The sequence below is a fragment of the Oculina patagonica genome, chromosome 8 (genome assembly GCF_052425735.1).
Source record: "Oculina patagonica isolate OP01 chromosome 8, crgOcupat, whole genome shotgun sequence".
Lineage (NCBI taxonomy): Eukaryota > Metazoa > Cnidaria > Anthozoa > Scleractinia > Oculinidae > Oculina > Oculina patagonica.
The window spans coordinates 2,043,566-2,068,053 of record NC_135765.1 but is presented as its reverse complement, the minus strand read 5'-3'; the positions used below and the strand labels follow the sequence as shown (position 1 = coordinate 2,068,053).

General features: G+C 39.0%; 2 protein-coding genes across 2 annotated transcripts; one reads left to right on the top strand and one right to left on the bottom strand.

The window, feature by feature from the left end:
* Nucleotides 1-2,066: 2,066 nt before the first annotated feature.
* Nucleotides 2,067-17,863, bottom strand: LOC144662026 (uncharacterized). The gene is made up of 7 exons (XM_078522758.1): nt 17,758-17,863; nt 16,079-17,361; nt 7,983-8,092; nt 6,231-6,420; nt 4,707-4,891; nt 3,693-3,767; nt 2,067-3,473 (listed from the first exon to the last, which is right to left on the bottom strand). The coding sequence occupies exons 2-7, from the start codon at nt 17,328-17,330 to the stop codon at nt 2,073-2,075; spliced, it is 3,213 nt and encodes a 1,070-aa protein (XP_078378884.1). The 5' UTR covers nt 17,331-17,361; nt 17,758-17,863; the 3' UTR covers nt 2,067-2,072.
* Nucleotides 17,864-18,160: 297 nt separating this feature from the next.
* On the top strand, nt 18,161-23,190 carry LOC144662205 (mannose-6-phosphate isomerase-like). The gene is made up of 7 exons (XM_078522964.1): nt 18,161-18,262; nt 19,898-20,025; nt 20,158-20,431; nt 20,566-20,694; nt 21,342-21,617; nt 22,168-22,376; nt 22,891-23,190. The coding sequence occupies exons 1-7, from the start codon at nt 18,235-18,237 to the stop codon at nt 23,098-23,100; spliced, it is 1,254 nt and encodes a 417-aa protein (XP_078379090.1). The 5' UTR covers nt 18,161-18,234; the 3' UTR covers nt 23,101-23,190.
* Nucleotides 23,191-24,488: the final 1,298 nt, after the last annotated feature.

Below are 24,488 nucleotides of genomic sequence, written 5' to 3'. Positions count from 1 at the left end.
CTACAGGTCTCTAACCGCAAACATACAAAAAGACAAAAAGTATTTGTGCGATGCGGAGACCTACCGCTGGTACCTGGGCAACAAGAATATGACTGATCTCGCCGGCGTGTACCTCACCTGATGGGAAACAGATTATTTTAGGATTTGTATTTGAATTTTCAGTCGCGTTCTGTCAAGTACATAATAAAATAGATAATTAACAGTAAACATAACTCCTTATTTTCAGTATTGCAATATTTGATGAGCAAAAGTGAGACGGCTGTTCTTCAAACAAAATGAAATTTAATTAAAGAGAGTTGTAGGTTGTTTTAAGAAATATTCCGATTAAATTTTTTCAGATTTATATTTTTTAATGATTAGATCGGCATTTTTCGAAGACTTTTTTTTTAAAAAAAAACATTGCTGTACAAAACAAAATGAAAATCCATTGCTTGCAACACAGTGCTAAAAACAACCCAAAATCACTAAGTAAAACCGACTAAATATACGTTTCCAGGGCTTCAATTTCCTCTCCACACAATGTAAATATAGCAAAATATAATTTACTTCAGATCAGTCGAAAACACTTCAAGACCTCACGCTGAAATAATCTAATTTACGTTACAAATTTTTCACAAATAAATTAATCACACTTCAAAGTTTCTTTCTTTACTTCAAAACACGCCGGGCGAGTGAGATCGAAAACAAGACAACAAACGTTGTACAATGTGTTTTTAACAAGTTTAATAGTGGCAAGTATATCATGTATAATCCACAACTCAAAACAAATAATCTATCCGTATTATAACAGCGTCAAGCTAATAAATTTTGATGTTTCCTTCAATGTTTGTTATAAAGCTAACTCGAATATAATGAACATGTTCTCAATATGTCTCTTTTTTTCTTATGAAACGGACAACTTACAAAACAGAACTTTTTTTTTTTATAAAGAATGACATTGTAGCCCGGGGGGGGGGGGGTACTCAAAAAAGTTTTATACGGGGAGGCTCCGCCCCAAGTTCTAACCCCTTACCCTTTTATATACCATTTTTGACAGAAATTGTACCCCTTTCGTATACCTTTAACTGAAAAAAGGTACCCCTTTCATATACCTAAGAGACATGGCTGGACTTAAAATAGGACGTTTTCTTGTCATTTTTATGTAGCGCTTAATAAGTTAAAATAATACAGCCATAAATTGCGTCTGTTCGAAATATTTTAATTAAAGGCCCTTTTAAATAGCCAAATGACAGATTTCCATACCCTTTCATATACTTAAACTCGTGAAATCCCTACCCTTTTATATACCTGAAGCCTGAAAAAGGTACCCCTTTCGGGCGGAGCCTCCCCGTATAGGCCATTATAGGGAGTACCCCCCCCCCCCCCGGGCATTGTAGCTCTTTTCTACAATAGGGTGTAAAAATTGTTCCATAAAGAGAACAAACATGTCAGAGTGTAAGACGCTCATGGTGATGATGATGTCAAAATTCAGGGTCCCAAATGGGAGGCCTCTGAGGCCTTGAAGCACTACAGGTTTTGCTTTGAAGAAAAGGAGCCCAAGGCGTTTCCTCTTCTTGACGAAGGCAATATAACGGATCACTGGAGCACTGTATTTCTGCCCTGTAGCCCATTCATTCCTAGGCCGGAGCCTTGGAAACCTTATCACCTTTGGGACAAGTTCGTTAATATTCGGGCGAATCTACAGCACAATTTGCGATTATAGCTTAACAAGTTGTTTGTGATAAATACGTGAAATAGTCCAGCCCCGGTTGTTCAAAGAATGGATAACTTAAAATACCGGACAAATCACTATCCGTTGGATAGCGTAGTGTGTTTTGTCAATACTTATCCACAGAATAGTGATTTACCCAGTGGATAGTGTTATCCACCCTTTGAAAAACCAGGACCAGTATATCTCTTTACACATAGCTGGTTTTACATGATTTCTTCTACAAGTAAACCTACAACATGAAATGAAATATGCTTCGACGCTTATGCTGAAACCGTCTTTTCCGCCATTACATCATATACCTGATAGCACAGAGAATACAGTTCCATCAGTAGAAGACAGTTCACTTTTGCAATGGACAGTCTTATTGCTCACTCTTCGACTGAAACATCTCAAATCCGCAAAACTTCCATTTTGTGTTCCCACTTGATTCCCCTGTTCTGAACAAAACAGGCAAACTGAACAGCAATTTCTCGACTACATCTTTCCTGCGCTCACTGAACTGCCTTGACAAGTAATCTCGTATCTCCCCACTCGTGGCACCAGAAGGACACAGCTGAAGGTACGAACAAATTATGCCAACCAGCACAAGCTCCTCGCCAGAGAGGCGCACCAGGTTGGGTCCAAATTCCATGGATCCATAACCGGTCATTCCAGATGAGGGCCATGTTTGATACTGGGCACTGTAATCCTGCTGGTAAAATGACCAATAAGCGGGAAGCTGCTCGCTCACTTGCTCAACACTTTCATTCAAAGGATCGTGAGCAGCCACTTCTTTATAATCATCTTCGCTTGGAAGCTGCTCGCTCGCTTGATCAACACTTCCATTCAAGGGATCATGAGCGGCTACTTTTTTATAATCATCTTTGCCTGGTAGCTGCTGATTCATTTGCTCAACATTTTCATTCAAAGTACTGAGAGCGGCTTCTTCTTTATAATCATCTTTGCCTGGAAGCTGCTCATTCATTTGCTCGACACTTTCATTCAAAGGCTTCTGAGCGGCAACTTCTTTATAATCATCCTCACTGTCTTCATCCATGTCGTCAATCACTTCAAACTGTTCGTCATCTATCTGTACAAAACGGCCACATCCTTCCTCCTCGTCTTCCGCTTCCTCTGCTGGGTTCTCCTCTTCTTCTCCTGGCTTCTCTTCCTGTTCTGTTGGGATCTCCAATTCCTGTGTGGGCTTCTCTCCTTCCACTGCCCTGTCTTCATTTACTGGCTTCTCTCCATCCTCTGTCTTATCTTCTTCTTCCATTGGCTTCTCTCCTTTCTCTGCTGGCTTCCCCTCTTCTTCTTCTTCTGCCAATTTTGCGTTTCCTTCTTTTGTTAGTTTCTCTTCTTCTGCACCAAGTGCTTTGCTCTCTTCAGTCGATATTTCTGCCAATTCCTTGTTTTCCCCCTGAATAGGAACATCTTCACACTGGAAATCACCCTCTTCAACATTCCCCTGCTGTTTAGTTTGACTTGGTTGGGAACTTTCTCCTTTATTGCTTACGTCTCCTGGTTCAGAATACACTCCACTGCCTGCTTCGTTTCCACCGTGTTCTTCGCCAGTCTTTTCCTCTTCAACTTCGTTGTCGTGTCCTGTAATCTGTTCAACTTTTCTCTCAAAGTCATCTTCCATTATTTCCTCTTTAATCTCTTCTCCATCATTTCCCTTGCTATCTTCGTGTCTCATTGCTACTTCATTTGTTGTCGTTTGATCATTATTACCCAACTCCACCACAATTTGCAGATCAGTTGGTTGGTCAGATGTTGCCCTCTGCAAGTTAAAAAGAACAGCTCAGTTCCTTGCTATAAGAGTGGCCTTTGTGCCCTTTATCAAGAATAACAACAAAGGTTTGCAAAGGCGTCCTCGGCGGGCCCATCCATTACACTTAAGAAGTTATAAAGAGGAACTATACACGGAAATAGGTGGTAATTTTAAGGTTTAAGAATCGAAGGAATTATCTGTATGTACCGCACTGTTTTCTTTCCTTACCTCTAGATCACTGAGTAGCTTTTTGTCTTTTACGTTCTGCTTTATGTGCTGTAAAGCTTTCTGCAGACGTAGAATCTGCGAGAAAAAAATATGTGAATATCATTTTTATCACAAGGAAAACACTTCATCTGTTTCTAATTCCATTTGAGTCCCAAGAGTGATAAAAGACATGATCAACCAAGAAGATCAGCATCTAGGGGATGTTTTTTGATGTACAGCCAAATCCTCACAAGTGCATAGCAATCAATACAGTCAACTCCCTTTATAACAGACATCGTAGGGTGCACCATTTAGTGTCCGTAATAAAGGAAGTCTGTAGTAACGCGAGTTATTTTCAGTAATTCTTATTCGCCGGGACTGCAACTCCTGTCCGTAATAACGGGGTGTCTGTAATAGCGAGGTGTCCCAAGGCGAGAGTTTACTGTAAAAGGCAAAGATCAATCTCTAGATAAGTAAAGCGTTCCAAATTCTTGGCGTTTTTCTCCAATTTCTGTAACAAGATGTAACAAAGAAGCAACTAAGAGTATTGCTGCTGCACTGGTCCATTGCAAACCTGTCACCACATCTCAACAAAACACTAGGACAATGACCAGGCTTCAGCCCAACACTCTGAATCTGAAGTCTTATCAGTGCACTAACCATTTGACCACCATATTTCCCTCTGGGAATCTGTAAGAAGGTAAAGTCTGTGTCCGAGCCAAGTGGTCCATACAGCCGGACCTTATCCCGGTTTCCATAGCATTAAGTGACTAGGAGTATTGCTACTCCCCCTTGGATGGGATGCTAGTCCATCGCAGGGTAACCCCCCAGCAGTAATTTCACCGGTACCCATTTATACACCTGGGTGGAGAGAGGCACTGCGAGAGTAGTGTCTTTCCCAAGAACATAATGTAGCACCCCAGCCAGGGCTCGAACCCTGGCCGTTTGACTTGGAGTCGAGCGCGATAACGACACTGCGCGCCCATAACCATAAGAGTATTGTTTTAAGGACATGACTGAAATAAAGCACTGTACCTCGTGATCTTTCTCTTTCAGCCTGTCACTATACTGTTGCCTGGTCAGATCAGCTTGGTACTGGTAGCTTTGCATGGACCACACTAGGTTGCTGTTTTGCTCAGCAATTCCCTTCAAGCTTTCAACTTGTGTGCGCAGTTTCTCATTTTCTAACTTGAGAGCATCAGTTGAGGCTGCATCGGGTTCTACAAAACAAATGAAATAAACAACTTAAAAATAAACATAGATGTAGATTCTATTTTTAAGGGTGTACCCTGACTTTTGGTTGAAGATGAAAGACAAACAGCTGGGTGGCAGTCATGGGCGAATGTCAGAGCCCTTGCAGCAAATCGTAGTGGGTGGAGAGAGAATGTCAAAGCCTTATGTACCTTATGGCATGGAGAGATATAGGTATAGGTAGGTACCCTGACTTTTCATAACTTGCTTCTTTTCCCTGTAAATAATACTTTGTACATGTATACAATTTCAAATAGAAGATGCATCAATGGCATTGAAAATGGCCACGTCATGATTTTCAAATCCCATAAAGGAAACACATCAAAGATTTGGCTCTTGACACTTGAATGGTGAAGGATACTCATCAGTACTGTAGACCATAAGCTTCCACGAATACTGAATAACAATTGACTTGTGGTTATTATTTTGTGACGAGGGGCTATAGTGAGAGAGCCTTGCTCGTGAGGCAGACAATTTCTGAGGGCAATTGAATAACAGGGAAGTGTAAAACAGGTGCAACACAATTCTTAGGTGTAAAAGGGAAAGCAAATTTTGGTGCAGGTGGCATTGACACACTGAATTTATTATTGTAAGGACCAAGCAAGTGGTCTGGAATAATCGATGAAGGAGCACTAAGGACAATCAAAAGGAGAGCAAAGACAAATTGCCTGACACACCAAGGCCAACACAAATTAACCATTGTGAAGTAACTGAAAGTATTTATAGTGGGCACAGTCTTATTAGGTCACACATTCAGTAGGATGAAGTTATGGGTTTTACTATTACCTCCTTTTACTTCTACATTCTGCGGCTTTAATAGTTGGAGAGGTAACATCTGGACTACAAAATGATCAAGGGCTTAGTATCATGTACTAATGGCAGTGTGTCTGAAGCATTCATCACCCTTGCTAATACCAACATTAGGCACAGCCTAAAGGCCATGAGCTTTTTGTTGGAGAGGTAGGCATGTAAGAAACAAAGCTGGAAACCTCGGGTCAAGTGTGGTCCATGGTCACGAAGGTAAAGTCTGTTGCAACACTGTAGAATGGAAGTGACTAAGGTGCTACAAGCTAACAGTGGAACGCTTGTCTATAAGAGAAAAATCTAGACTGTGTATGTTAATCTGCTCTCTCTCTTCATACAAGAAGGAGATTAGAATAGGTGTCTGCATACCGGCTACAGAAAATCTTACCTGGGTTAACAAAAAGGAACGACCCACTCTTATCTAACACCATTCACATGGCTTATATCCTTGAATGAATTCATAAGCAAATCATTGCCTAGTGCGTGACAGCGCTATACTGTTACCTGAAGCATCACGCCGTGGTTTCTTGGCCTTTGGAGGAGACTGACTTTGATCTTGCTCATGTTGATGTTCTGCTGCCACTTGGAGTGCTGGCTGCTCAATAAGCCCGCCAAGGTTTGGCACATCATCATCCAAGTCCATACCTACCTCCTCACGATTTTGGATCTCAGCCTCTTGGGCTGATTTGATTTCCTGGGAAATGGCATATAATGACATCAGTGAGAACTGCCGTGAACCACCTACCTTGGGATTTATCCTGTTTGCCTGAAGCTTCATCACCAGTCTTTCCACTTGGGGGGAAGGTTTGGGGGAAGGGTCTACTGAGGGCAGAACAAGGTGGTTTGTATGACAACCCTGCCACAAACCACAACCAATACTTACAACAGTGGATGAAACCAATAGTGGTGATCTGTTTCACGTTTTGCATGATTCTAAAATACTTTCTTTTCAAATCCTAGCAAGAACCCTTCAACCAGTAGCCAGTCTTTACAACTTATAGGTTTTTTTTTATTGATGTCAAGTTTGCATCAAATACAGAAGTAATACATAAAAATAACAATCTCATTTTCTTTTTATTACAGTTGGGTGACCAGAATTTTGGTTGAATGCCAGGTGAAGATGAATGGACAAACCTTATGAAAAGGTGAAGGACTGATGAATGTTAAAATCTAATGACCAGTAGGAGAAACCACTAAGCACAAAACCGACAGACTGAAATTTTGCCGCATACCAGTGGCAGATCCAGACCTTCAGATAAGTGGGGGGCCTGATCATCCAGACCCTGGATTAGGGGGGGGGCACTCTTGAAAATATTTTTCGGCCCTACGGGCCTCTATTGGCATAAAAATAAAGTGGGGGCCTACATCCGCCACTACATACAGTAAATCCCCTGTTAACTTGGACATGGATAGGACTACAGAAACTGACCATATTGACAGTGTGCCGATAAGCAGATCATATCAATGACAGTAACAAACTAAAAATTAACACAGCGCAAAGCACTGTTAACACGAATGCAACTGAAGATGGAATGTCTCATGTTTCGGGTGGCAACACTTTTTAAAGTACGTTATGTAAATTTCAGAAATGTTGACCATTTTATTTTCATTTGCTTCCAATGGGGGAGGGAAGGGGGGCAGGGGACAAGAGGGCTTTTGATTTAATTGCAGGTGGATTTGATTGATCTCCATGACTTTTTGTCTCTTCTGGCAACAAGGTAGGCTTCTGAGACCTGTACTGATTGCTTCACAAAAGGAAGTAAGGAGTATCCAGGGTGTTCATTCGGCATCGGAGATCAGAGAATTCTCCTTCTACTACGTAGAATTCTCCGGCTAAATTTCAAAGGCCTCTACCTATTTTTTTTATTAAGATGCAGAACCTTTAAAAGTCATTCTCCGGTTACTTAACACTATTTTCCTGCTATTGCAATTCTTAATGAAAACCCTGAGTATCCATATTAGGTGAGTTAGATTTGAGTTAAGAGGAAATGTACGATTTTTACCCCAGCAACTACACTGTCCATGATAACAAGGTCATAGGTGTCCATATTGAGCGAGAGTTTGTAAAAAGCAGGGTTAGACTGTACTTTAAAGTGAAACATAACACTGTTCTGGAGTGTCTAAATAAATCAAATTCCATAATACAACCTGGGCCAATAAAAAAAAACCAAAAAAATTTCTATTTTTAAATCTATGTACTTTCTATAGCCTTACAAACATCATCTTATTACCAAGTATGGAATAAATGGTACTCACATTTTTGATCAAAGCATGCCACTGGGAAATGGTTTTTCTCTGCCCCTTGGTAAAATGGTCCCAAGACTTCTGTTTGGTGGCTGCCTCAAATACTTTCCACACAGCTTCACCTACATAAAAATGTTCCCTGTCAATGTTTATGTTTTGATTTGGAGTTTAAGATAAGGGGCATTAATGCAATTAAGCTGCAAATTAAAGTAATCAGTTGACAATAAAATAAATGCCTTGATGACTTGTTTGGAAATTTGAAAAATATGGGTTAAATGTGCCTAAATGTAACTTAAAGGTAATTTAAATGTAATTTAGTGTAAGCCAAGTGAAAGTCGAGCCAATGTTGGTCAGCGGTGATCAGTGGACCATGCGCAGTGATATGACTTATGGAGTTTCCAATCCATACGCATTGTGCGTTCCAGCTGTGTGTGGTTGTGCAGTTTGTTTCTAGCACTAAAACATGCGTTGGTGTTGCTGTTTTTTCCCTCACCCTCCCTCCCTCATTAATGGATCGGTTAAGTAGAGGGTTGGTAAGTATCTCCACTGACTTGGTCAGTGTGACAGTGTCTGGTGGGTGGTTGCCACTCTCAGAGTTGCCATGGATACCTGCATCCCGGCCTGACCAATCGATGAAAATCAATGATCGGAAATCAATCAATCAATCGATATTATTAAATCGATGATGGTTAGTTAATTGATATCGATTGGCATCGGCCAATCGATGACCAATAGATTGTCATCGATTACTATCAATTTTCATCGATTGCCATCGATTGTTATCGATATCTTGCGAACGGTGTACTTGGGCATCACCAGGACAATTCTCCAGGATATCCGGAAATAGATTTTCGCAATCCTAAAACGACTAATCATGAGCTGACGCTGAGAGCTGAGCGCACGATGTCTGAAGAAGCGGATAAAGCCGGGGATAAAGCAACGGACGTTACACCTGTTATTAAGTGCGTGGTCAAAGGCTACCATGCCTGCGACTTCACCGTTTAAGTTGGTGAGGAGTTTGTGGCTAAGAGAAAATGGGGAAGGCGTGGGAACAGGTTTAAAGTTACTAATAATAACCAACTCTGACTAAACTGAACAGAAATAAATATGTCATCCGTGATGAAAAGCAACACGCCTTGCAACACTATAAACAGCCGGGCCCGGCCTTGCAAATATAGAATGCAAGTATATAATCAACATATTCACGGAAAATAAGACCTGTGTCCTTCCATAGGGAACATTTTTAGATCTTAAAACACATCTTGCGAATATGAATGAGCCAAGACTAACCGCAATAGCAAATCTGCTGAGCGGCAGTCTTTCGACTCTACTTAACCTAAACTCGCCTCCTTATAATACAACTGACAGAGCATAGTGCCCTTTCTTAACACCTTTGAAGCGTCAAAATAAATTGGACGACCAAATTCAATTAAAGGAAGTAGGAGTCTGTATAGGCCTGGCATCTGTTTTTTGCTAAACGCTAGTGTAAACCTTGCCCCATTCCTTAATAACGTTGTTTTTGATGCATAACAGACATAACAGTATATCACGAGGTATTGATCGCTTTTAAGAGCCACTGAGTTGATGTAATAACACTCATACTGAATCAAACCAAATAAAAAACGATCGATGAAAATCGATGGTAATCGATGATAATCAATGATAGTCGATGAAAATCGATGACAGTCGATGAAAATCGATGAAATTAAAAGTCACAAAATTTTCTGTCATCGATTGGTCATCAATTTCCAATATCAATCGATTAATTGGCATCGATTATTATCGATTGGTATCGATTATCGATTTCATCGATTGGTCAGGCCGGGCTGCATACCCTGCTCGAAGCTTGTTTTTGGCCTTGGAACCACCACCCACTCTCATAGGCACCTTTCCCAAGCTCATGTACCAGTATTGGCAATAAGTTTAAGGTCGTGGGGGATAGCTAAAGCATGAATAAATTCATGAAGGGAAATTTTGCTTGACCTGCATCTTTTAAAATGCTTATTTCTCAGCTGTTATGGGTGCGATTAAACTCAAATTTTACAGAGACATAAATAAATGATGAAAGATTGTGAATGTCATCTTTTATTTGGTAGATTGCATTTAACGGCGATGTTATAGCCTTGTGAGCGCCAAATTGGGAAAAACATGATTTTGTGGCAGAGTTTGCGGAACGAGTAGAAGACAGCACACTGTGATCTTGTCAAAAACTAATCAGTCAATACCTCTAGAGTGTCATAACAGAAGCGGATTTTTTTAATTTAAAGTTTGCCAGCAAGTTATGGCGGTTTAAGTGTGCAAATTTGAATTTAATATCTTCTACCTCTTTCTAAAAGCGCTCTTTTAAAATTCTGCTTCTGTTATGACAAACTACAGTATTCATAGTTTACCTATCTGCAGTGGCAAGTCATGAAGTTCTGTATCCGTGCTGTATTCTCTGCCACAAAATTGTCGGAAAAGTCCAAACTTTGAGATTTCCGAAGGTGTCCCGACCTAAATACGATCATTTTGCCAAGGAGAGATGTAATTATGGTAATTATATTCCACGCTTTTATGGTGATAACAATTGCATTTTTAAAAAGGACACGATTGTTTATGCCGAATATTTTTGTGATTACTCTGAGTTGCAGAAATATTCAAATTTAAATGAAAATAAGCTCAAAGACTTCCTACAATCTATATGAACGTATATCGCTAAGTGTTGTTTTAAATTGGTTAAAATATCAAAGAAACACGGATTTTTAACAAATCACGCGCACGCGCCCATATTTTTGTCCAGTCATAAATATCTCGTAAAGTTCTCGATGCCAGTCGTTGTACTTGAATCGTGCATACGCTTTAAATAAATGCATAATGATGAGCCTAAGGTGTCCCCCGTGACCTTAAGTATTAAGTGTCATTGTCAGTAAGAACCGGGCAAGCTTCACGGGTCGAGGTTGGCCGATTCCCTTCAAACTTTCAGCGTTTTTTTCTCTATTGGATAAGATTACGATCGGTGCTATTCTTGGTAAAATAAAATAAATTCCTTCGGATTTTGACCATCCCCTTGTTTTTAGAGCAAATTAAGCAAGATACGGTGGCAAATTTATGTCAACTTCCACGGCTTATTTTACTACCGTCGAATAACCCTTGATCATTTTTACAACTGTTATGTATTGTCCGACATATAAACAACTCATTTCTATTTTAGATAAAAAGCTTTACTTTGGCTCGACTTCAAATATTAGCAGTTTTTGGTTATCAGATGCAAGGAAATTTTTTGCAATTTTTAAAGCCAATTTTCTCCAAAGTGCGGAAGTCTCTTTTGAAACCAAACATATCTTTTATGAGTCCGTCCATAAGTCTAAATAAATCTGCAAACTCTCATTTGGCAAGTCAAAATCCCGTCGCGTGAACTTCCTCACGAATTGACCTAATTAGCATAATTTGATCTAATTTGCATAATTGTTGATTTCCCAGAAAATTGTCACGTTTTTTGTTTCATGTTGAAGGTGTTTATTAATTTCTTTTTTAGTATTAATAAGCAAGATAGACTACTTTCTGAGCATAGTAGGTATATTTAAAAGAATTTTCCCACTTACAAAGCAAAAATTCTTTCCTACAAACTTCCTAGAAATTTTACCAAACTTGATTTGTCATTGAAATTCATGTCCCCCTGAAAAATTGTCACGCTTGCGTTATTACATGTTGAAGGCGTCTATGTTCTCTTCAAGTGTTTATAAAAATTCTTTTTTCAGTTTAGTGGGCATGCTTACATAGAGCTTTTTCGATTGTTTGTTCGTTTGCTTTTTTTAACATGGAACGTATAATTATTTCCGCCGCTCCTGTAGTGACCAGTATGCTGTGGCGTTTTCTGTAACCAAGAATGTAATAATCCCGAATTATATTTTTTAAGTGAAGAGGGAAAGCTAATTAGGAACAACACGTTAAAATAAATTGTAGTTTAGAGGGCACACAATCGCAGATTGTACTGGTGACTAATCTTTAAATAAGGAGCGTCCGTCTGTCCGTCCGGCCGTCCATCTATCCATCCATCCATCATAATTAACTAGCTATCTATCTGACTCACATCTTATAAGCCTGAGTGTCAGCTTAGGGCTCATTAGCAAGGTTGATCTGATCCTGAATCGAGCTGGGCACATTGTTATTACAAATGACACATAAATGCCCATGATAATTTATCCTAGACATAGTTGACTGCAAACTGGGTACGCAGAAAGAGTAATACATGCTCGTATCAAACCCATCAAGGACCGTGGAAAAGCATAAAGATGCCACGCCGCATAAGCAACCAATACTCGGAAAAATAGATCAAATTCACCACTGTTCCCATTGGCTCTGGTAAGTATAAATTAATATGTGCTCCGAATATAAGGAACTGGGTAGGCGTAAACATACATGCATAGTTGGAACCTATATAATTTGTTGCTGGTTACTTCTATATTTATTCGAATATCCACGTTGGGAGGGAGCCAATTGTTGGGGAAACTTATTACCTTGTTGATGGGAGGGTGAGCGTGACAGGGAGGTAGGGGGGATAATGTACCCTGCTGTGGGTTCAGAGGTCGAAATTTTATTATATATATATTAAAGAGAGTCTCAATGGCAAATGAATAAGATTCTCGACTGGGCCGTTTAAGGCACTTACTTGTCGTATTCTTTGGGCGCTTTCATTCAAATTTGCCGCTTCGCTGATTTTAAATAATTAATAATATGATGTCCCTGCATTCTACCCTATGATTGAATTTAAAACACGTTCTACTAATAGGAGGTCTGGAAAAAAAAAAGTTACCTGTATAGCCGGCGTGAGGTCTGGAAGGAAAAGCGTTTCGGAAACCGCTCGGATTTTTCTCCCCCTTGCCTCCTTTTTATTATTTTGGAGGCTAAATTATACTACATGGGGTTTACCTGCAAACGTAAACCACATTAAAACGTGGTACGATAATGGTAAAGATGTTGATGAAATGCGAAGAAGAAGAAGATGATGATGATTAAAAAATTCGATGAGCGTGCAAGAACTGGAAACAAGGCCGATCCTGTGCATGTAACGACAGAGACGAAGATGCTTAGAAACGAGGATGGTCAGCTCACCTTTAAGCCTGGAGAGAGCAGGACTGCGCAACAGAGTAGCAGCATGTTCTTACACCATCCGAATGTGCAGCGCCATAGGGGTATTGAACCTGAGGAAATCACTAAGGAAGACATTCACCGCGGCGTCAGAGATGGCCTCGGACACCCTCAAAAGTTTGGTGATGGATGACATGGGCAAGCAAAGCCATCAATTTTTGTTTCTTGTTTATTTGCGACCTTGCTAAAACCAACAAAATTGGCAATCTCAAACTAGTTGTCCTGAAAGAAATCTGCAAGCAGCTACGTCTAATGATGTTATCAAGAAAAGACTTTCATCAAGGCCATTGAAGCAGTTTCCGAAATTTGTACATGCTTTCAAAAGTAACTTAACAAAAAGCTTATAGCTAATAACTAATAATTTTGGCACAAAGGATGTCGAAAGGAGATCTGGGTTGGGGTGGGGGTGGGCGTGTTAGAGGACACTCTTCCAAGGAACCTACGATATAAGCTGAATTGAACAGGCATTTTTAATACATGTAAAATCGCGAGGATACCCATTGGCTAGTTAAGCCCGTGTTCGACATTACATGCCAACAAACCGCCAGATACGTAGAATCGTCAGTGTTCTCTTTTGTTGTTTAGATATCAAAATTGGATTTGCGAAGTTTTATTATTCATGCCGTTTGTGTAGATGTAGTTACCAAAGACATCTACTTCCATTTAGGTTAGAAACGCAAAGGTGAAGAGGAATAATTGAGTGTTCATTAACCAGCTCTAGCATCTCCATTATCACAGCTCTATTAAAATTATGTTATACCTTGCTGGTATCCTATTCTATTATTCCATAGTAAAAATTCGTCATTCTTATTCTATTATTCCCTATCGATGTTCGTACCCAAATTAATCATTAGGACTCAGCCCTGAACTTATCTTACTAGTTAGGTGAAAATCTTAGTATTTAGACTATAGTTCTACATGCTGTAAGAAATGTCACTGTATAGACGCGATCAAGGATAAAAACTATTTCATTTTTCGTCCCCGACAGAACAAAAGTAAATACGAAATAGCTGGGAGATTTCAACAACAAAATTGTGCATTAATCAGCTTTGTTGACACAATCTCTATATGCTGTCACGTTGTCAAACAAAAAAAAATTGAAACAATATTGAAACATGTATTAAATTCTGGTTTAAGTTTAGTAACAAGCTTCTTGCATGCAACGCGTAACTAAACTGGCCACCTTTTTGGCATGATGTTTGGTTATGAAGATTAACTAGTTCTGTCAATCTTGTTGCTTTATTGTAGTTTAAATACAACACACGATGTTAGTTATAAGTGCCACTTCAGTTCAGTCGTATACTCAATATAGCATATGATCAGACACTGAATCGTCCGAACGTGCGGACTTTTTTTACACCTGAAAATCCAATCAGTTTCATAAAAAACAAAATACGATGATGTGTATTATCGTTTGCATCTGAACAGCTCATAAGTAAAGTTTTCCCAAAAAAAAAATAGGCATAGTGCAAGTCTGGTCAATTATTCTTAGGAAGCCTGTAGGATAGACTTTTACATGTACCTTGTAAGTGGGAAAATTCTTTTAAGTATACCCAGGGTTGGAAACTAAAATTTCGGAGCACTCGCCATCCGGGCGAGTGACCTTCAAATTGCACTCGCCCAGATCAATTTTCACTCGCCCAGTCTTCTTCCATTCAAAAAGAAAAATTTAGGCCCCCTCCCCCTACGAATAATAAAATATACAACTTCAATTTTTAATCACGTTTTGATACTCACTGTGCCACTTTGGTGGTCGATCGCAAAACAGACTGCAATCTATTTCTTCAATGAAAAATTGCCAAATATAGACCTTACTCCACAATAAAAAAACGAGCACACTTACTTCAAAAGTTGAAACGCAGTTTTATTTGATACGTATTTCCAAATTCTTGTTGTTTGCAATCGAAATTGTACAGGAAAAGGTGCGAGAAATGGCCATCTTGCTGCGTTTTGCTCGAGTTTCGCGGCTCGGTGGATGAGTCAGTGAATTTTTGACCAGAGGTATTACTTTGTACAAGTACGTCTGTCATGTAACATGCCCCAAACGGAAGCCATTTTTTGTCTGTTTACGAAAGCGAACACAGCTTTGTTTGAGATTTCAAAATGTTGGTAAGCTACGGCTTGTGGACAGTGTAGATTATTTTAAAGTGGGAAGTAAAAGTTTCGCTTATTTTGAATAATGTATTCTGGATATGACAATCGTACTCGCCAAACCGGGCGAGTGATCCGTGAATTGTACTCGCCCGACAGTTTTCACACTCGCCTGGGCGAGCGGGCGAGCGCTAATTTCCAACCCTGTATACCTACTATTCTCAGAAAGTAGTCAATCGTGCTTATTAATACTTAAAAAGAATATAATAAACACCTTAAACATGAAACAAAAAAGCATGACAATTTTCTGGGAAATCAACAATTATGCAAATTAGATCAAATTATGCTAATTAGGTCAATTCGTGAGGAAGTTCATGCGACGGGATTTTGACTTGCCAAATGAGAGTTTGCAGATTTATTTAGACTTATGGACGGACTCATAAAAGATATGTTTGGTTTCAAAAGAGACTGCTGTACTTTGGAGAAAATTGGCTTTAAAAATTGCAAAAAATTTCCTTGCATCTGATAACCAAAAACTGCTAATATTTGAAGTCGAGCCAAAGTAAAGCTTTTTATCCAAAATCGTTTATATTACAGAAATGAGTTGTTTATATGCCGGAAAATACGTAACAGTCGTAAAAATGATCCATGAGCCGTGGAAGTTGACATAAATTTGCCACCGTATCTTGCTTAATTTGCTCCAAAAACTAGGGGATGGTCAAAATCCCAAGGAATTTATTTTATTTTACTAAGAATAGCACCGATCGTAATCTTATCCGATAGAGAAAAAACGCTGAAAGTTTGAAGGGAATCGGCCAACCTCGATCCGTGGAGCTTGCCCGGTTCTTACTGACAATGACACTTAATCATAATGGCACAATGTTACTTACATTGTTGTTTGATTTCATTGGCTTTGTCAACTGCCTCCTTCTTCTGCTTCTCCACTTGTCGATCATGCTCCTTTCGTTTGCCGATCAATCGTTTGACAAAACCGTGGATGGTGCTGAGAATTGTGTGAAACACATTTACTGTGGAGCGATTACATTCACCCTTTTCAAACCAATGAGCCATCACCTCCAAGGACTCAACTACAGATGAATCGTGGCGAAGCAGATCCAGGAGTTGGAATGCAGTCTTACGATCATATATTCTCAGTTCCTTTTCTTCTTCCTTCTGAGATGGCTTTTGTGTATTTATCACTTTAGTTGCCTTCTTATTATTATCCTTTGTTTCTTGGTCGTAATTAACACGAATGCGACTGATTTTGGTTTTTCTGTCACTTCCGTCCCCAATTACCAGTACATGTCCATTAAATTTGACTGCCCCCTCAACAGAATCATGCTTGTAGAATGTCACTTGGCAGTATCTAACTTGGGAATTTTTTCTAGCATTTTTGAAACTGATGTTCTCAATGGGTCCACAAACATTGAAAATCTCCCTCACAATGAATTCATCAGTCAGCGCCGGAAGGGAACCTACAAAAATTGTGCGGCAACCAGGTTGTTTTTCACTCAACGGCAATACATGCGTTTCATCTAGTGGAGGTACAAGGTAGCAGTTTGGACGTAGTTGTGCATTCCAAGGAATACCTGTATTGTTTCTCCGACCATACTTGCTCTCACTTAGACTTAGTTCCAAACCTTTGCCCTTGCCAAACGAACTATCAACACAGTCACTCTCAGACTGTGATCTAAAGGACGCTGATTGTGAGTTCCTTCCTCTGTCAAAATCCTCTTTCCCATATCTTTCATTGTGCCTTGAAGACTCCATCTCTGTGAATGAAAAGCCTAATGGAATTTCTTTATCCATGAGCCCACGAATCCTACCACGATCGTCAGGGTGATAATCTCCTCTGTCTAGGTCATGACTGTCGCGGGGTTCTCGGAGTGTCCTCTGTCCACGGTCATTGGATGCCATTTGTTCTCTGTCATAATAATTATCAGAGAAACGCATTCTTTCTCCTCGGTTGTCTTGGCCAAACGGTACGCGATTCATATTTTGTTGTCCTTGTGCTTGTGGTATTCCTAATCCACGCAAATTATTCAGAAACTGTTGCGGATTCCCCAGTGCATTTCCAATTACAGGCAATTGCAAAAGGTTTATCCCAGCTGGATTGTTATTACCAAAGGGTTGTCTATCCATCGTTTTTGTGGAACGCTAAATCTGTCAAATACTGAAGTGAGAGAAAAGGAAGCGCTTCAAAATTAATAGTCAACATTGAATCACCATTTGGCCCCTTCTGCAGCCTAAATTTATTCTTTAAGTTAAAGCACCTTTTAAAAAGAGTCTTGAACAGATTGAAATCCCTACTTAGCCTCAAGCTGAGCCCTCCCTTTGAGACACACTGCACAGCCTATTAATAGGCAATGATATTCTAAAAATCATTTTTTGCCATCTGGCTAGCTATACACAGTTTATAAAAAAACTAACTCTGAATTCTGGTGGATAGTAAATTGACAGAAGATGCTCAACAGTTTCGCGGCTCGGGTGTGTAAAGGCTGAAGAAAATCTGATTCAAATAGCTTACAACATCTCAAAAATACAGGAAAGTAGGGTTCTTCAACTCTACCTTTATCCTAAGCGGGAATATTTCGTTGTTTTTTCACGCTATCCTTCGCTGTTTGCCCTCTTGAGCTACCTCATGCTCTTAGCACTGTCTTAGACTGTCTTCTCTCTTTCTCCCCCAGGGTGACCGAGTAAGTTTACTGCATAAACCATAATTTACTAGCTAGGGTAGGGTAGACTTTACACTACCTATAAACAAGATCAAATTAAACCTTCTAACTCTAGTTAAAGCGAATATAAATCAGCCAGACCTGTCTTTTCAAGATGAAATAAAAAAAATTGCACATGAATGTTTTTAATCTCATTCTTCGACGAATATCCTAGTTTGCCCCTCTATACCCTACAGCGTACGTTTTGATAATAGACGTCCAGGCCTCCTCTTATCTTGGCAAACATAGAACGCCTGACAAGAATCGTACTTTCCACGTATACTTGACACTTGACAAGAGATAATTATTGATATTTGTACCATACCTTCGAAATGGCTGCACCAGTTGGCTCCAGTGGAGGTAAGTGTTTTTGTAGAGTACAATTTAATATTTCTTCCGTATTTTCATAAAAGCTTTTTGTCGAAAGATTGAAAATCGCAGAGTACAACGGCCGGTCGGCGCTGTCACGTAGTGTATCCGGTCCCTGAGTGTATCAATGCAAAAGCTCATCGCATTGACGATTGTGTAACGAAAAAGCCCCAGTGTGTGATAATTGTTTCTTTTAACTAAGTAATACGGCTATCATAGTCAGAGAACCTTTGGTTGTTGTGGAACTTTACTTAAATTTGAAGTTCACGAGGCTTTCACATATAAAGATTTATAAAGTATTATATAGTGATTTCCATAACAACGGTACAGCCTCGCTAATAATTTGCTGTATTCCACTTGAATGTAGTGCCACCCTGGGGGGTACTACCTTATATAAATATATGTGCCACTGGATGGGGTCCTGTTTTTGACCTTTCAGGTCTGCCATGGGGTTCCAATTTTGACAATTTAGTATGAGATGGGGTTTCTGAATGGTGAAGAATTATGTCAAATTTATGTTATATTTTTCTTTATCTAAATCAGGTTGTTTTGAACTGTTCAAAAATAAATGGCAGATGTATTGTGGAAAAATTTAAAAAATAAAAACATCCTTTTCATGGGCCTTTTCACTTCTGGTCCAAGATGGGTTATACAATTCAACTGTACAGTCTGAGATGGGGTAAGGGTTCCTGGAGCCCAGCAAGCACTCCCACCCAAACTTTTCCAAGTACTCGAGAGTGCCCCTTCAGGCCCGTAGAAGTAGGGAGGCCAGGGGGCTCGTGCCCTCCCCCCACTTTTGGGAAAAATTTAAGTAGAATGGGTCTAATCAGCTCGTAACAGTCAGGAACAGTATATTTAATTTAGAGTTAATAAGCATCCAAGGCGAAAATGTGAATTGTAAAGGCATTTTAAGGGTATTTTAAGCTCAACTGTCTGTTAAATTTCCTTCATAGGACCTTACACAAAGGTATGCAAATGCATTGGGGTCAAATTGTGTGATTGTTATAAGCCTTATGTATTTCAGACAACAACAAATATTCAAAAAATGGTGTCAAAATGGCTTGAAAGTTACATCAAAGTGCGTCTCTGAAAATGTTCCAAAATGCACCAAATTGCACTATCTAGAGCGTGTCTAAATTTTCAAAATTTTCCAGGGGAGGATACCCCAGATCCCCCTACAAGGGATGGGCCTCCGGCCCATCTTAATAAACCACCCTCAGTGCTAACCTTTGGGCCCTCTCACTACAAAATTCATTCCTACGGGCCTGCCCTTGATTGACTTAAGTCAATTAACTTTAGTTTTCCATGTACATATGTTGCAATTTAAATTTATCTTTGGTTTAAAACTTTTCAAACCAGTTTAATTTTTATTTTATATTGTCTTGTATTCATTATCATATTCTAATTCAGAGAGAGGGAAATAAAAATCAAACTGGTTTGAAAAAATTTAAACCAAAGATAATTTAAAACCACAACACATACACATATGTTTTGTTTTAGCATCGTTTAAACAATACATAATATAATAATTATTATACAAGGCTTTGTGCTAGCCTGGTGTATTATTAATAAATAAATAAATTATTATTATTAAACTGCTCAACCATGGTTCCTTTATCTTGGTAGGAGTGGTTGAATTAAAATGTGCTGTTCAGTGTTATGCCTGGGGCAAGATTGGCTTAAATAGCACAGTGGCTCAGCTCGCTCAGCACAGTCCATCATTTAAGCTTGAAGAGGACAAACCGTATTCTGAGGTATTGTAAACAACAGCAACAATAACATTTATTTCTTTGTCCTTTTTAATTATCTATCACTAGTTAAGTAATTAGTCCTCTTGTTTGTTTTGTTTGGCATGCATGGTTAATTTCTCTGACTTTTTCCAACAGTTCTGGATGGGAACGCATCCAAATGGACCATCAAAAGTGCTAGCTGATGAAAAGGAGATGCTTTTGTCTGAATGGATTGATGCAAATGTAGATGTTTTAGGAGGAACAGTAAAAGAGACATTCGATGGCAAACTGCCATTTTTGTTTAAAGTGTTGTCAGTTGATAAGGCATTATCAATACAAGCACATCCAAACAAATCTCATGCTACTTTGCTGCACAAAGAGAGACCTGAAGTGTACAAAGACCCTAACCACAAACCAGAGATGGCTATCGGTAAGGATTACAATGAGGGCCCCCCCCCCCCACACCCCCACAAAACTTTATCAAATCAAGATTTATGCTAAAATGTACTTAAATAAACATGCTAATATTGTAATATATAATTATTGTCTTTTCATTTAAAACAGCTTTGACCCCATTTGAAGGCCTGTGTGGTTTTCGTCCACTGACTGAAATCCAGAAAAATGTTAAGACTGTACCAGAACTGGCTGCAGTTATTGGAGAGGAAGCTGCTAATGCTCTGACAAGTGGCTCAGGTTTGTTGTTGCTTGATTTTATATTTTATTGGGAACCACAAATAAATAAATACAAACTTGGGATTTTATAAGGAGCCACAGTGGTCCAGTTATTCTTAGCAGGTGAGTGGAGTACATGAGTGCTAGTTACTGGGATAGTGTGTTAGAATCAAAAGGTCATATGAGAGTTTCACAATCATGTTGTGTTCTTGAATGAGAATCTTAACTTCCATAATTTTGACAAGGGCTTCTTTCCTCTGTTAATGCTTACAAGTGTAACTCAACTCATCTTTTATTTTTTATTTTTTTAAAATAATACAATTTACAAAAGTGCTTGCCCCTTCTACCACTTCAAAACTAATTGAGGCAGGGCAAGAGTTAAAATAAGTAGGAGATTTACACACAATTACATCATAAAGAAAAAAAGAAAGAAGATGAAAAAAGATATAATTTTTGATTAATTAATTAATAAACAAAAATGTAAACAAACAATATAATAAATATACACACATAAAAAATAACAAAAATAAATAACAGAATCAATATCTGCTCCTTGCTATTGGTTTCACAGCGTTGTTGACAGGGCACATGCACCAGCAGCTCTGCCAAATGAAGCATTTACCGGTAGGTGGTTCTATAATCATTTCCTAATTCATTTTTCTTGGCAGATTCTCTAGCCTTAAAGAAAGCTTTCACTGCACTCATGACAAGCAGCCCAGATGCTGTCTCTCAACAACTTAATAAACTCTTGGAGAGACTCAGAGAGAAGAAATCCTCAGGTCACGACATCTCTGATCAATGTGGAGAGTTAGTCTTGAGATTAAACAGCCAGTTCCCAGGAGACGTTGGTTGTTTTTGTATTTTTTTTCTGAATCATATTGTCCTGCAACCTGGTGAAGCAATGTTTCTTGGGCCAAATCTGCCCCATGCGTACCTGGCTGGAGGTAATAAATCTTATTGTAATCTTGTTTTAATTTGTTAGTTAATGCTCTGTACTATTTAACAATTACTAACCATGACATCATTTTATAACATCAACACTTAGACCAAGGCTACCAAAAAATTATTGTTATCCATATTTTATAATGTGTGGTTCCAGAAAATGCCCATACTCCCCCATAGAAGGGAGTAGAAATTCCCTGTGGTGGGAGGAGTCCAAAGGCCAAAAACTTTAAGGGAATGTATGAAGCTTATTTGGAATTTCCAGAGGGGTGGGCCGGGGATACTTAGGAAAAATCCCTTCCGTGGGGGAGGTATGGATAATTTATGGCACTACACAATGCTATTTTTTACTGAGCCATGTAATCAATTGTTGTTTTAGAGTTTTACATTTGTCAACAAGTTTGTTGACAACAAAGAATCTTATCTGTTGATGAATTCCCAGAAGAAAAATCTTCTCACTACTATTAGTATTTTTGATTTTTTTACTCATATCTTTCTAGTTTTATTGGTTTTTTTATCTTTTGGCCTTTATTTCATATGGTCTGTCTGCAGATTGCATGGAATGTATGGCTTGTAGTGACAATGTTGTCCGAGCTGGACTGACACCAAAGTTTAAAGATGTGGATACTCTCTGTGAAATGTTGGATTACAAGTGTGGCGCTAAAGAGGACAACATTTTTCCTTGTCGCCAGGACCCAAGTGATCCTTATGTCACAATTTATGATCCCCCTGTACCAGACTTTGCTGTCGCTAGAATTCAGGTAAGTCAACAGCAGTGTAAGGAAATTATTGTCTACCTTATAGCCTGTCCACTATAAAGCATGTATTAAACCTCCCTGCTTGGTTGTGTTGTGTACTCCCTTGCCCCCTTTTTAAGTTTTGAAGGTCAAAAAACATGGCCACTGTTTCCTTGGCTTTTTTGGTGGGTGAGGGGCAGGGCCAGTTTTGATGCATAAGGGTACCAACTGCACTATTAACACAAATGACAATATTTTGTTCTTGGATTTAGACTTTGCATTGAGTAAGTTTCATTACAATTTTATAATGAATTTTCTCTAGATAGTTTTTAGGTTTTGTCTTTTGTATACAAATCATTTTTTGCTAATAAAAAGTAATGCTAAGGGCCCCCTCATTCACTTCCCCCTTGGGCCCGTCCTCCTGGGCCCCCCACCCAACCCAACTCAAATCATGAACAACCCCACATTTACAGCATCTACAAACATTATCTTTTCCTTTCAGCAATCGCAAATTAAGTTCTTTGGTTTTCTATTTTAGATTCCCGCAAGCTGTCCGGTGTATAAGTTTCAAGCATTAAATGGACCAAGCATAGCTGTGGTGATATCTGGTTCTGGTGTGGTGGAAAACACGGCTAAAAATATTCCTGTGAGGCGAGGAACTGTGCTATTTATTCCAGCAAACACAGCTTTTGATTTAAAATGTAATGAAGAAAGCACTGAAATCTATAGAGCTTATTGTGTTTTGTGAGTTCTTATAGCCAATGCAAATGTACTGGCCATGAGCTAACCAGAAAACTTATCAATTTTTCGTTTTTATCAAACATGTATTGGTGGTCATAAATTATCAAACATGTATTGGTGGTCATAAATTATCAAACATGTATTGGTGGTCATAAATTAAATTATTACCTGTTGGTATTGGTAAGTGAATAAGCTCCGTAAAATCAAAGAAACAATTTATATGTTTTTTTAAAAAAAAATGATATCTTACTAAACTCCCAGGTGGATTAATATTAGCTAGATACATGTTCAAAAATATTAATAACTTTTAAAAGTGTAAAGTAACAAGATCAGATAATTATATAGATAATTAATAAAGGTAGGAAGTTCAAGGTTTAACTTATCAATTTCTCATCATTGGTGACATTTGCGACATTAAAACTTTGTCAAAAAAAAAAGAAAAAAAAAAAAAAAAAACAACAAAAGAGCCAAAACTGTTTATGCCGCAAAATATTGCTTTTCCAAAAAACTTACTTGGAAAATCGCCGCTGCGCTTACGAAATTTTCCGTCTTATTGATGCAGCGCTAAAAAGGCTCATTAGGAAACTCTTTTGGATAAAACATAACTTTTTTACAAAACTAGCAAATGAACCAGTGTCAGGGTCACTATCTCGTTCCCGATCGGAATCAAGAGCTGTATCGTTGTGTGAACCTCACCAAGTAGAACTGCCCGAGAAGTGCTTCAAATAAGCGCCGCGTTTTTGTTCAGGGGTGTGGCGTTTAGTCGAGGGTGGCGCTTGTAGATATTTTTGCTATTATGTGCCGGGTAACGGTTTATTGGATGGTTCTTCATGCATCTCATGAATATCGGGTAAGAAAATCTGACATAATTTTTTTTGCCATTCAGCGACTCCACTCTTGAGCAGACTAAACGGTCAAAATTGAAACCCCATCACACACCCGGAAGGTCAAAAACGGGACCCCATCAAGCGGCACATACCCATATAGCGTATAATTATAAGGTAGTCTCTCTTCCTTCCTCCGGCGCAGATCCTATTTCGCCCAACGAACTCGCTCAAAGACACAGGCTGTTGTTTAGTGTAGTAATAGGAAGGAAAATTTCAGCGAAACGCGAAAAGGAAGGAAAATAAGAAATGTCTCCACGCAGGCTTGGCGAATGGCACCGTTCAGAGAATTTCACACAACTCGTATCCACCGAACTTGACATAACTCTCCTGCAATAACTTTGAAAAGAAAAACTGAACTAAGAAGGGAAATTTGAATTATTAAATATATCAAAGGTAATTTCTGTTTTGAATTTTTTTGTACCTTTTCTCTGCGTGGGGGAAAAGTCATCGTAGCCAAATGGTTGCCGCGTTCTGACAAATCGTGCATGTGAGTGGGCGTTGACAGTTT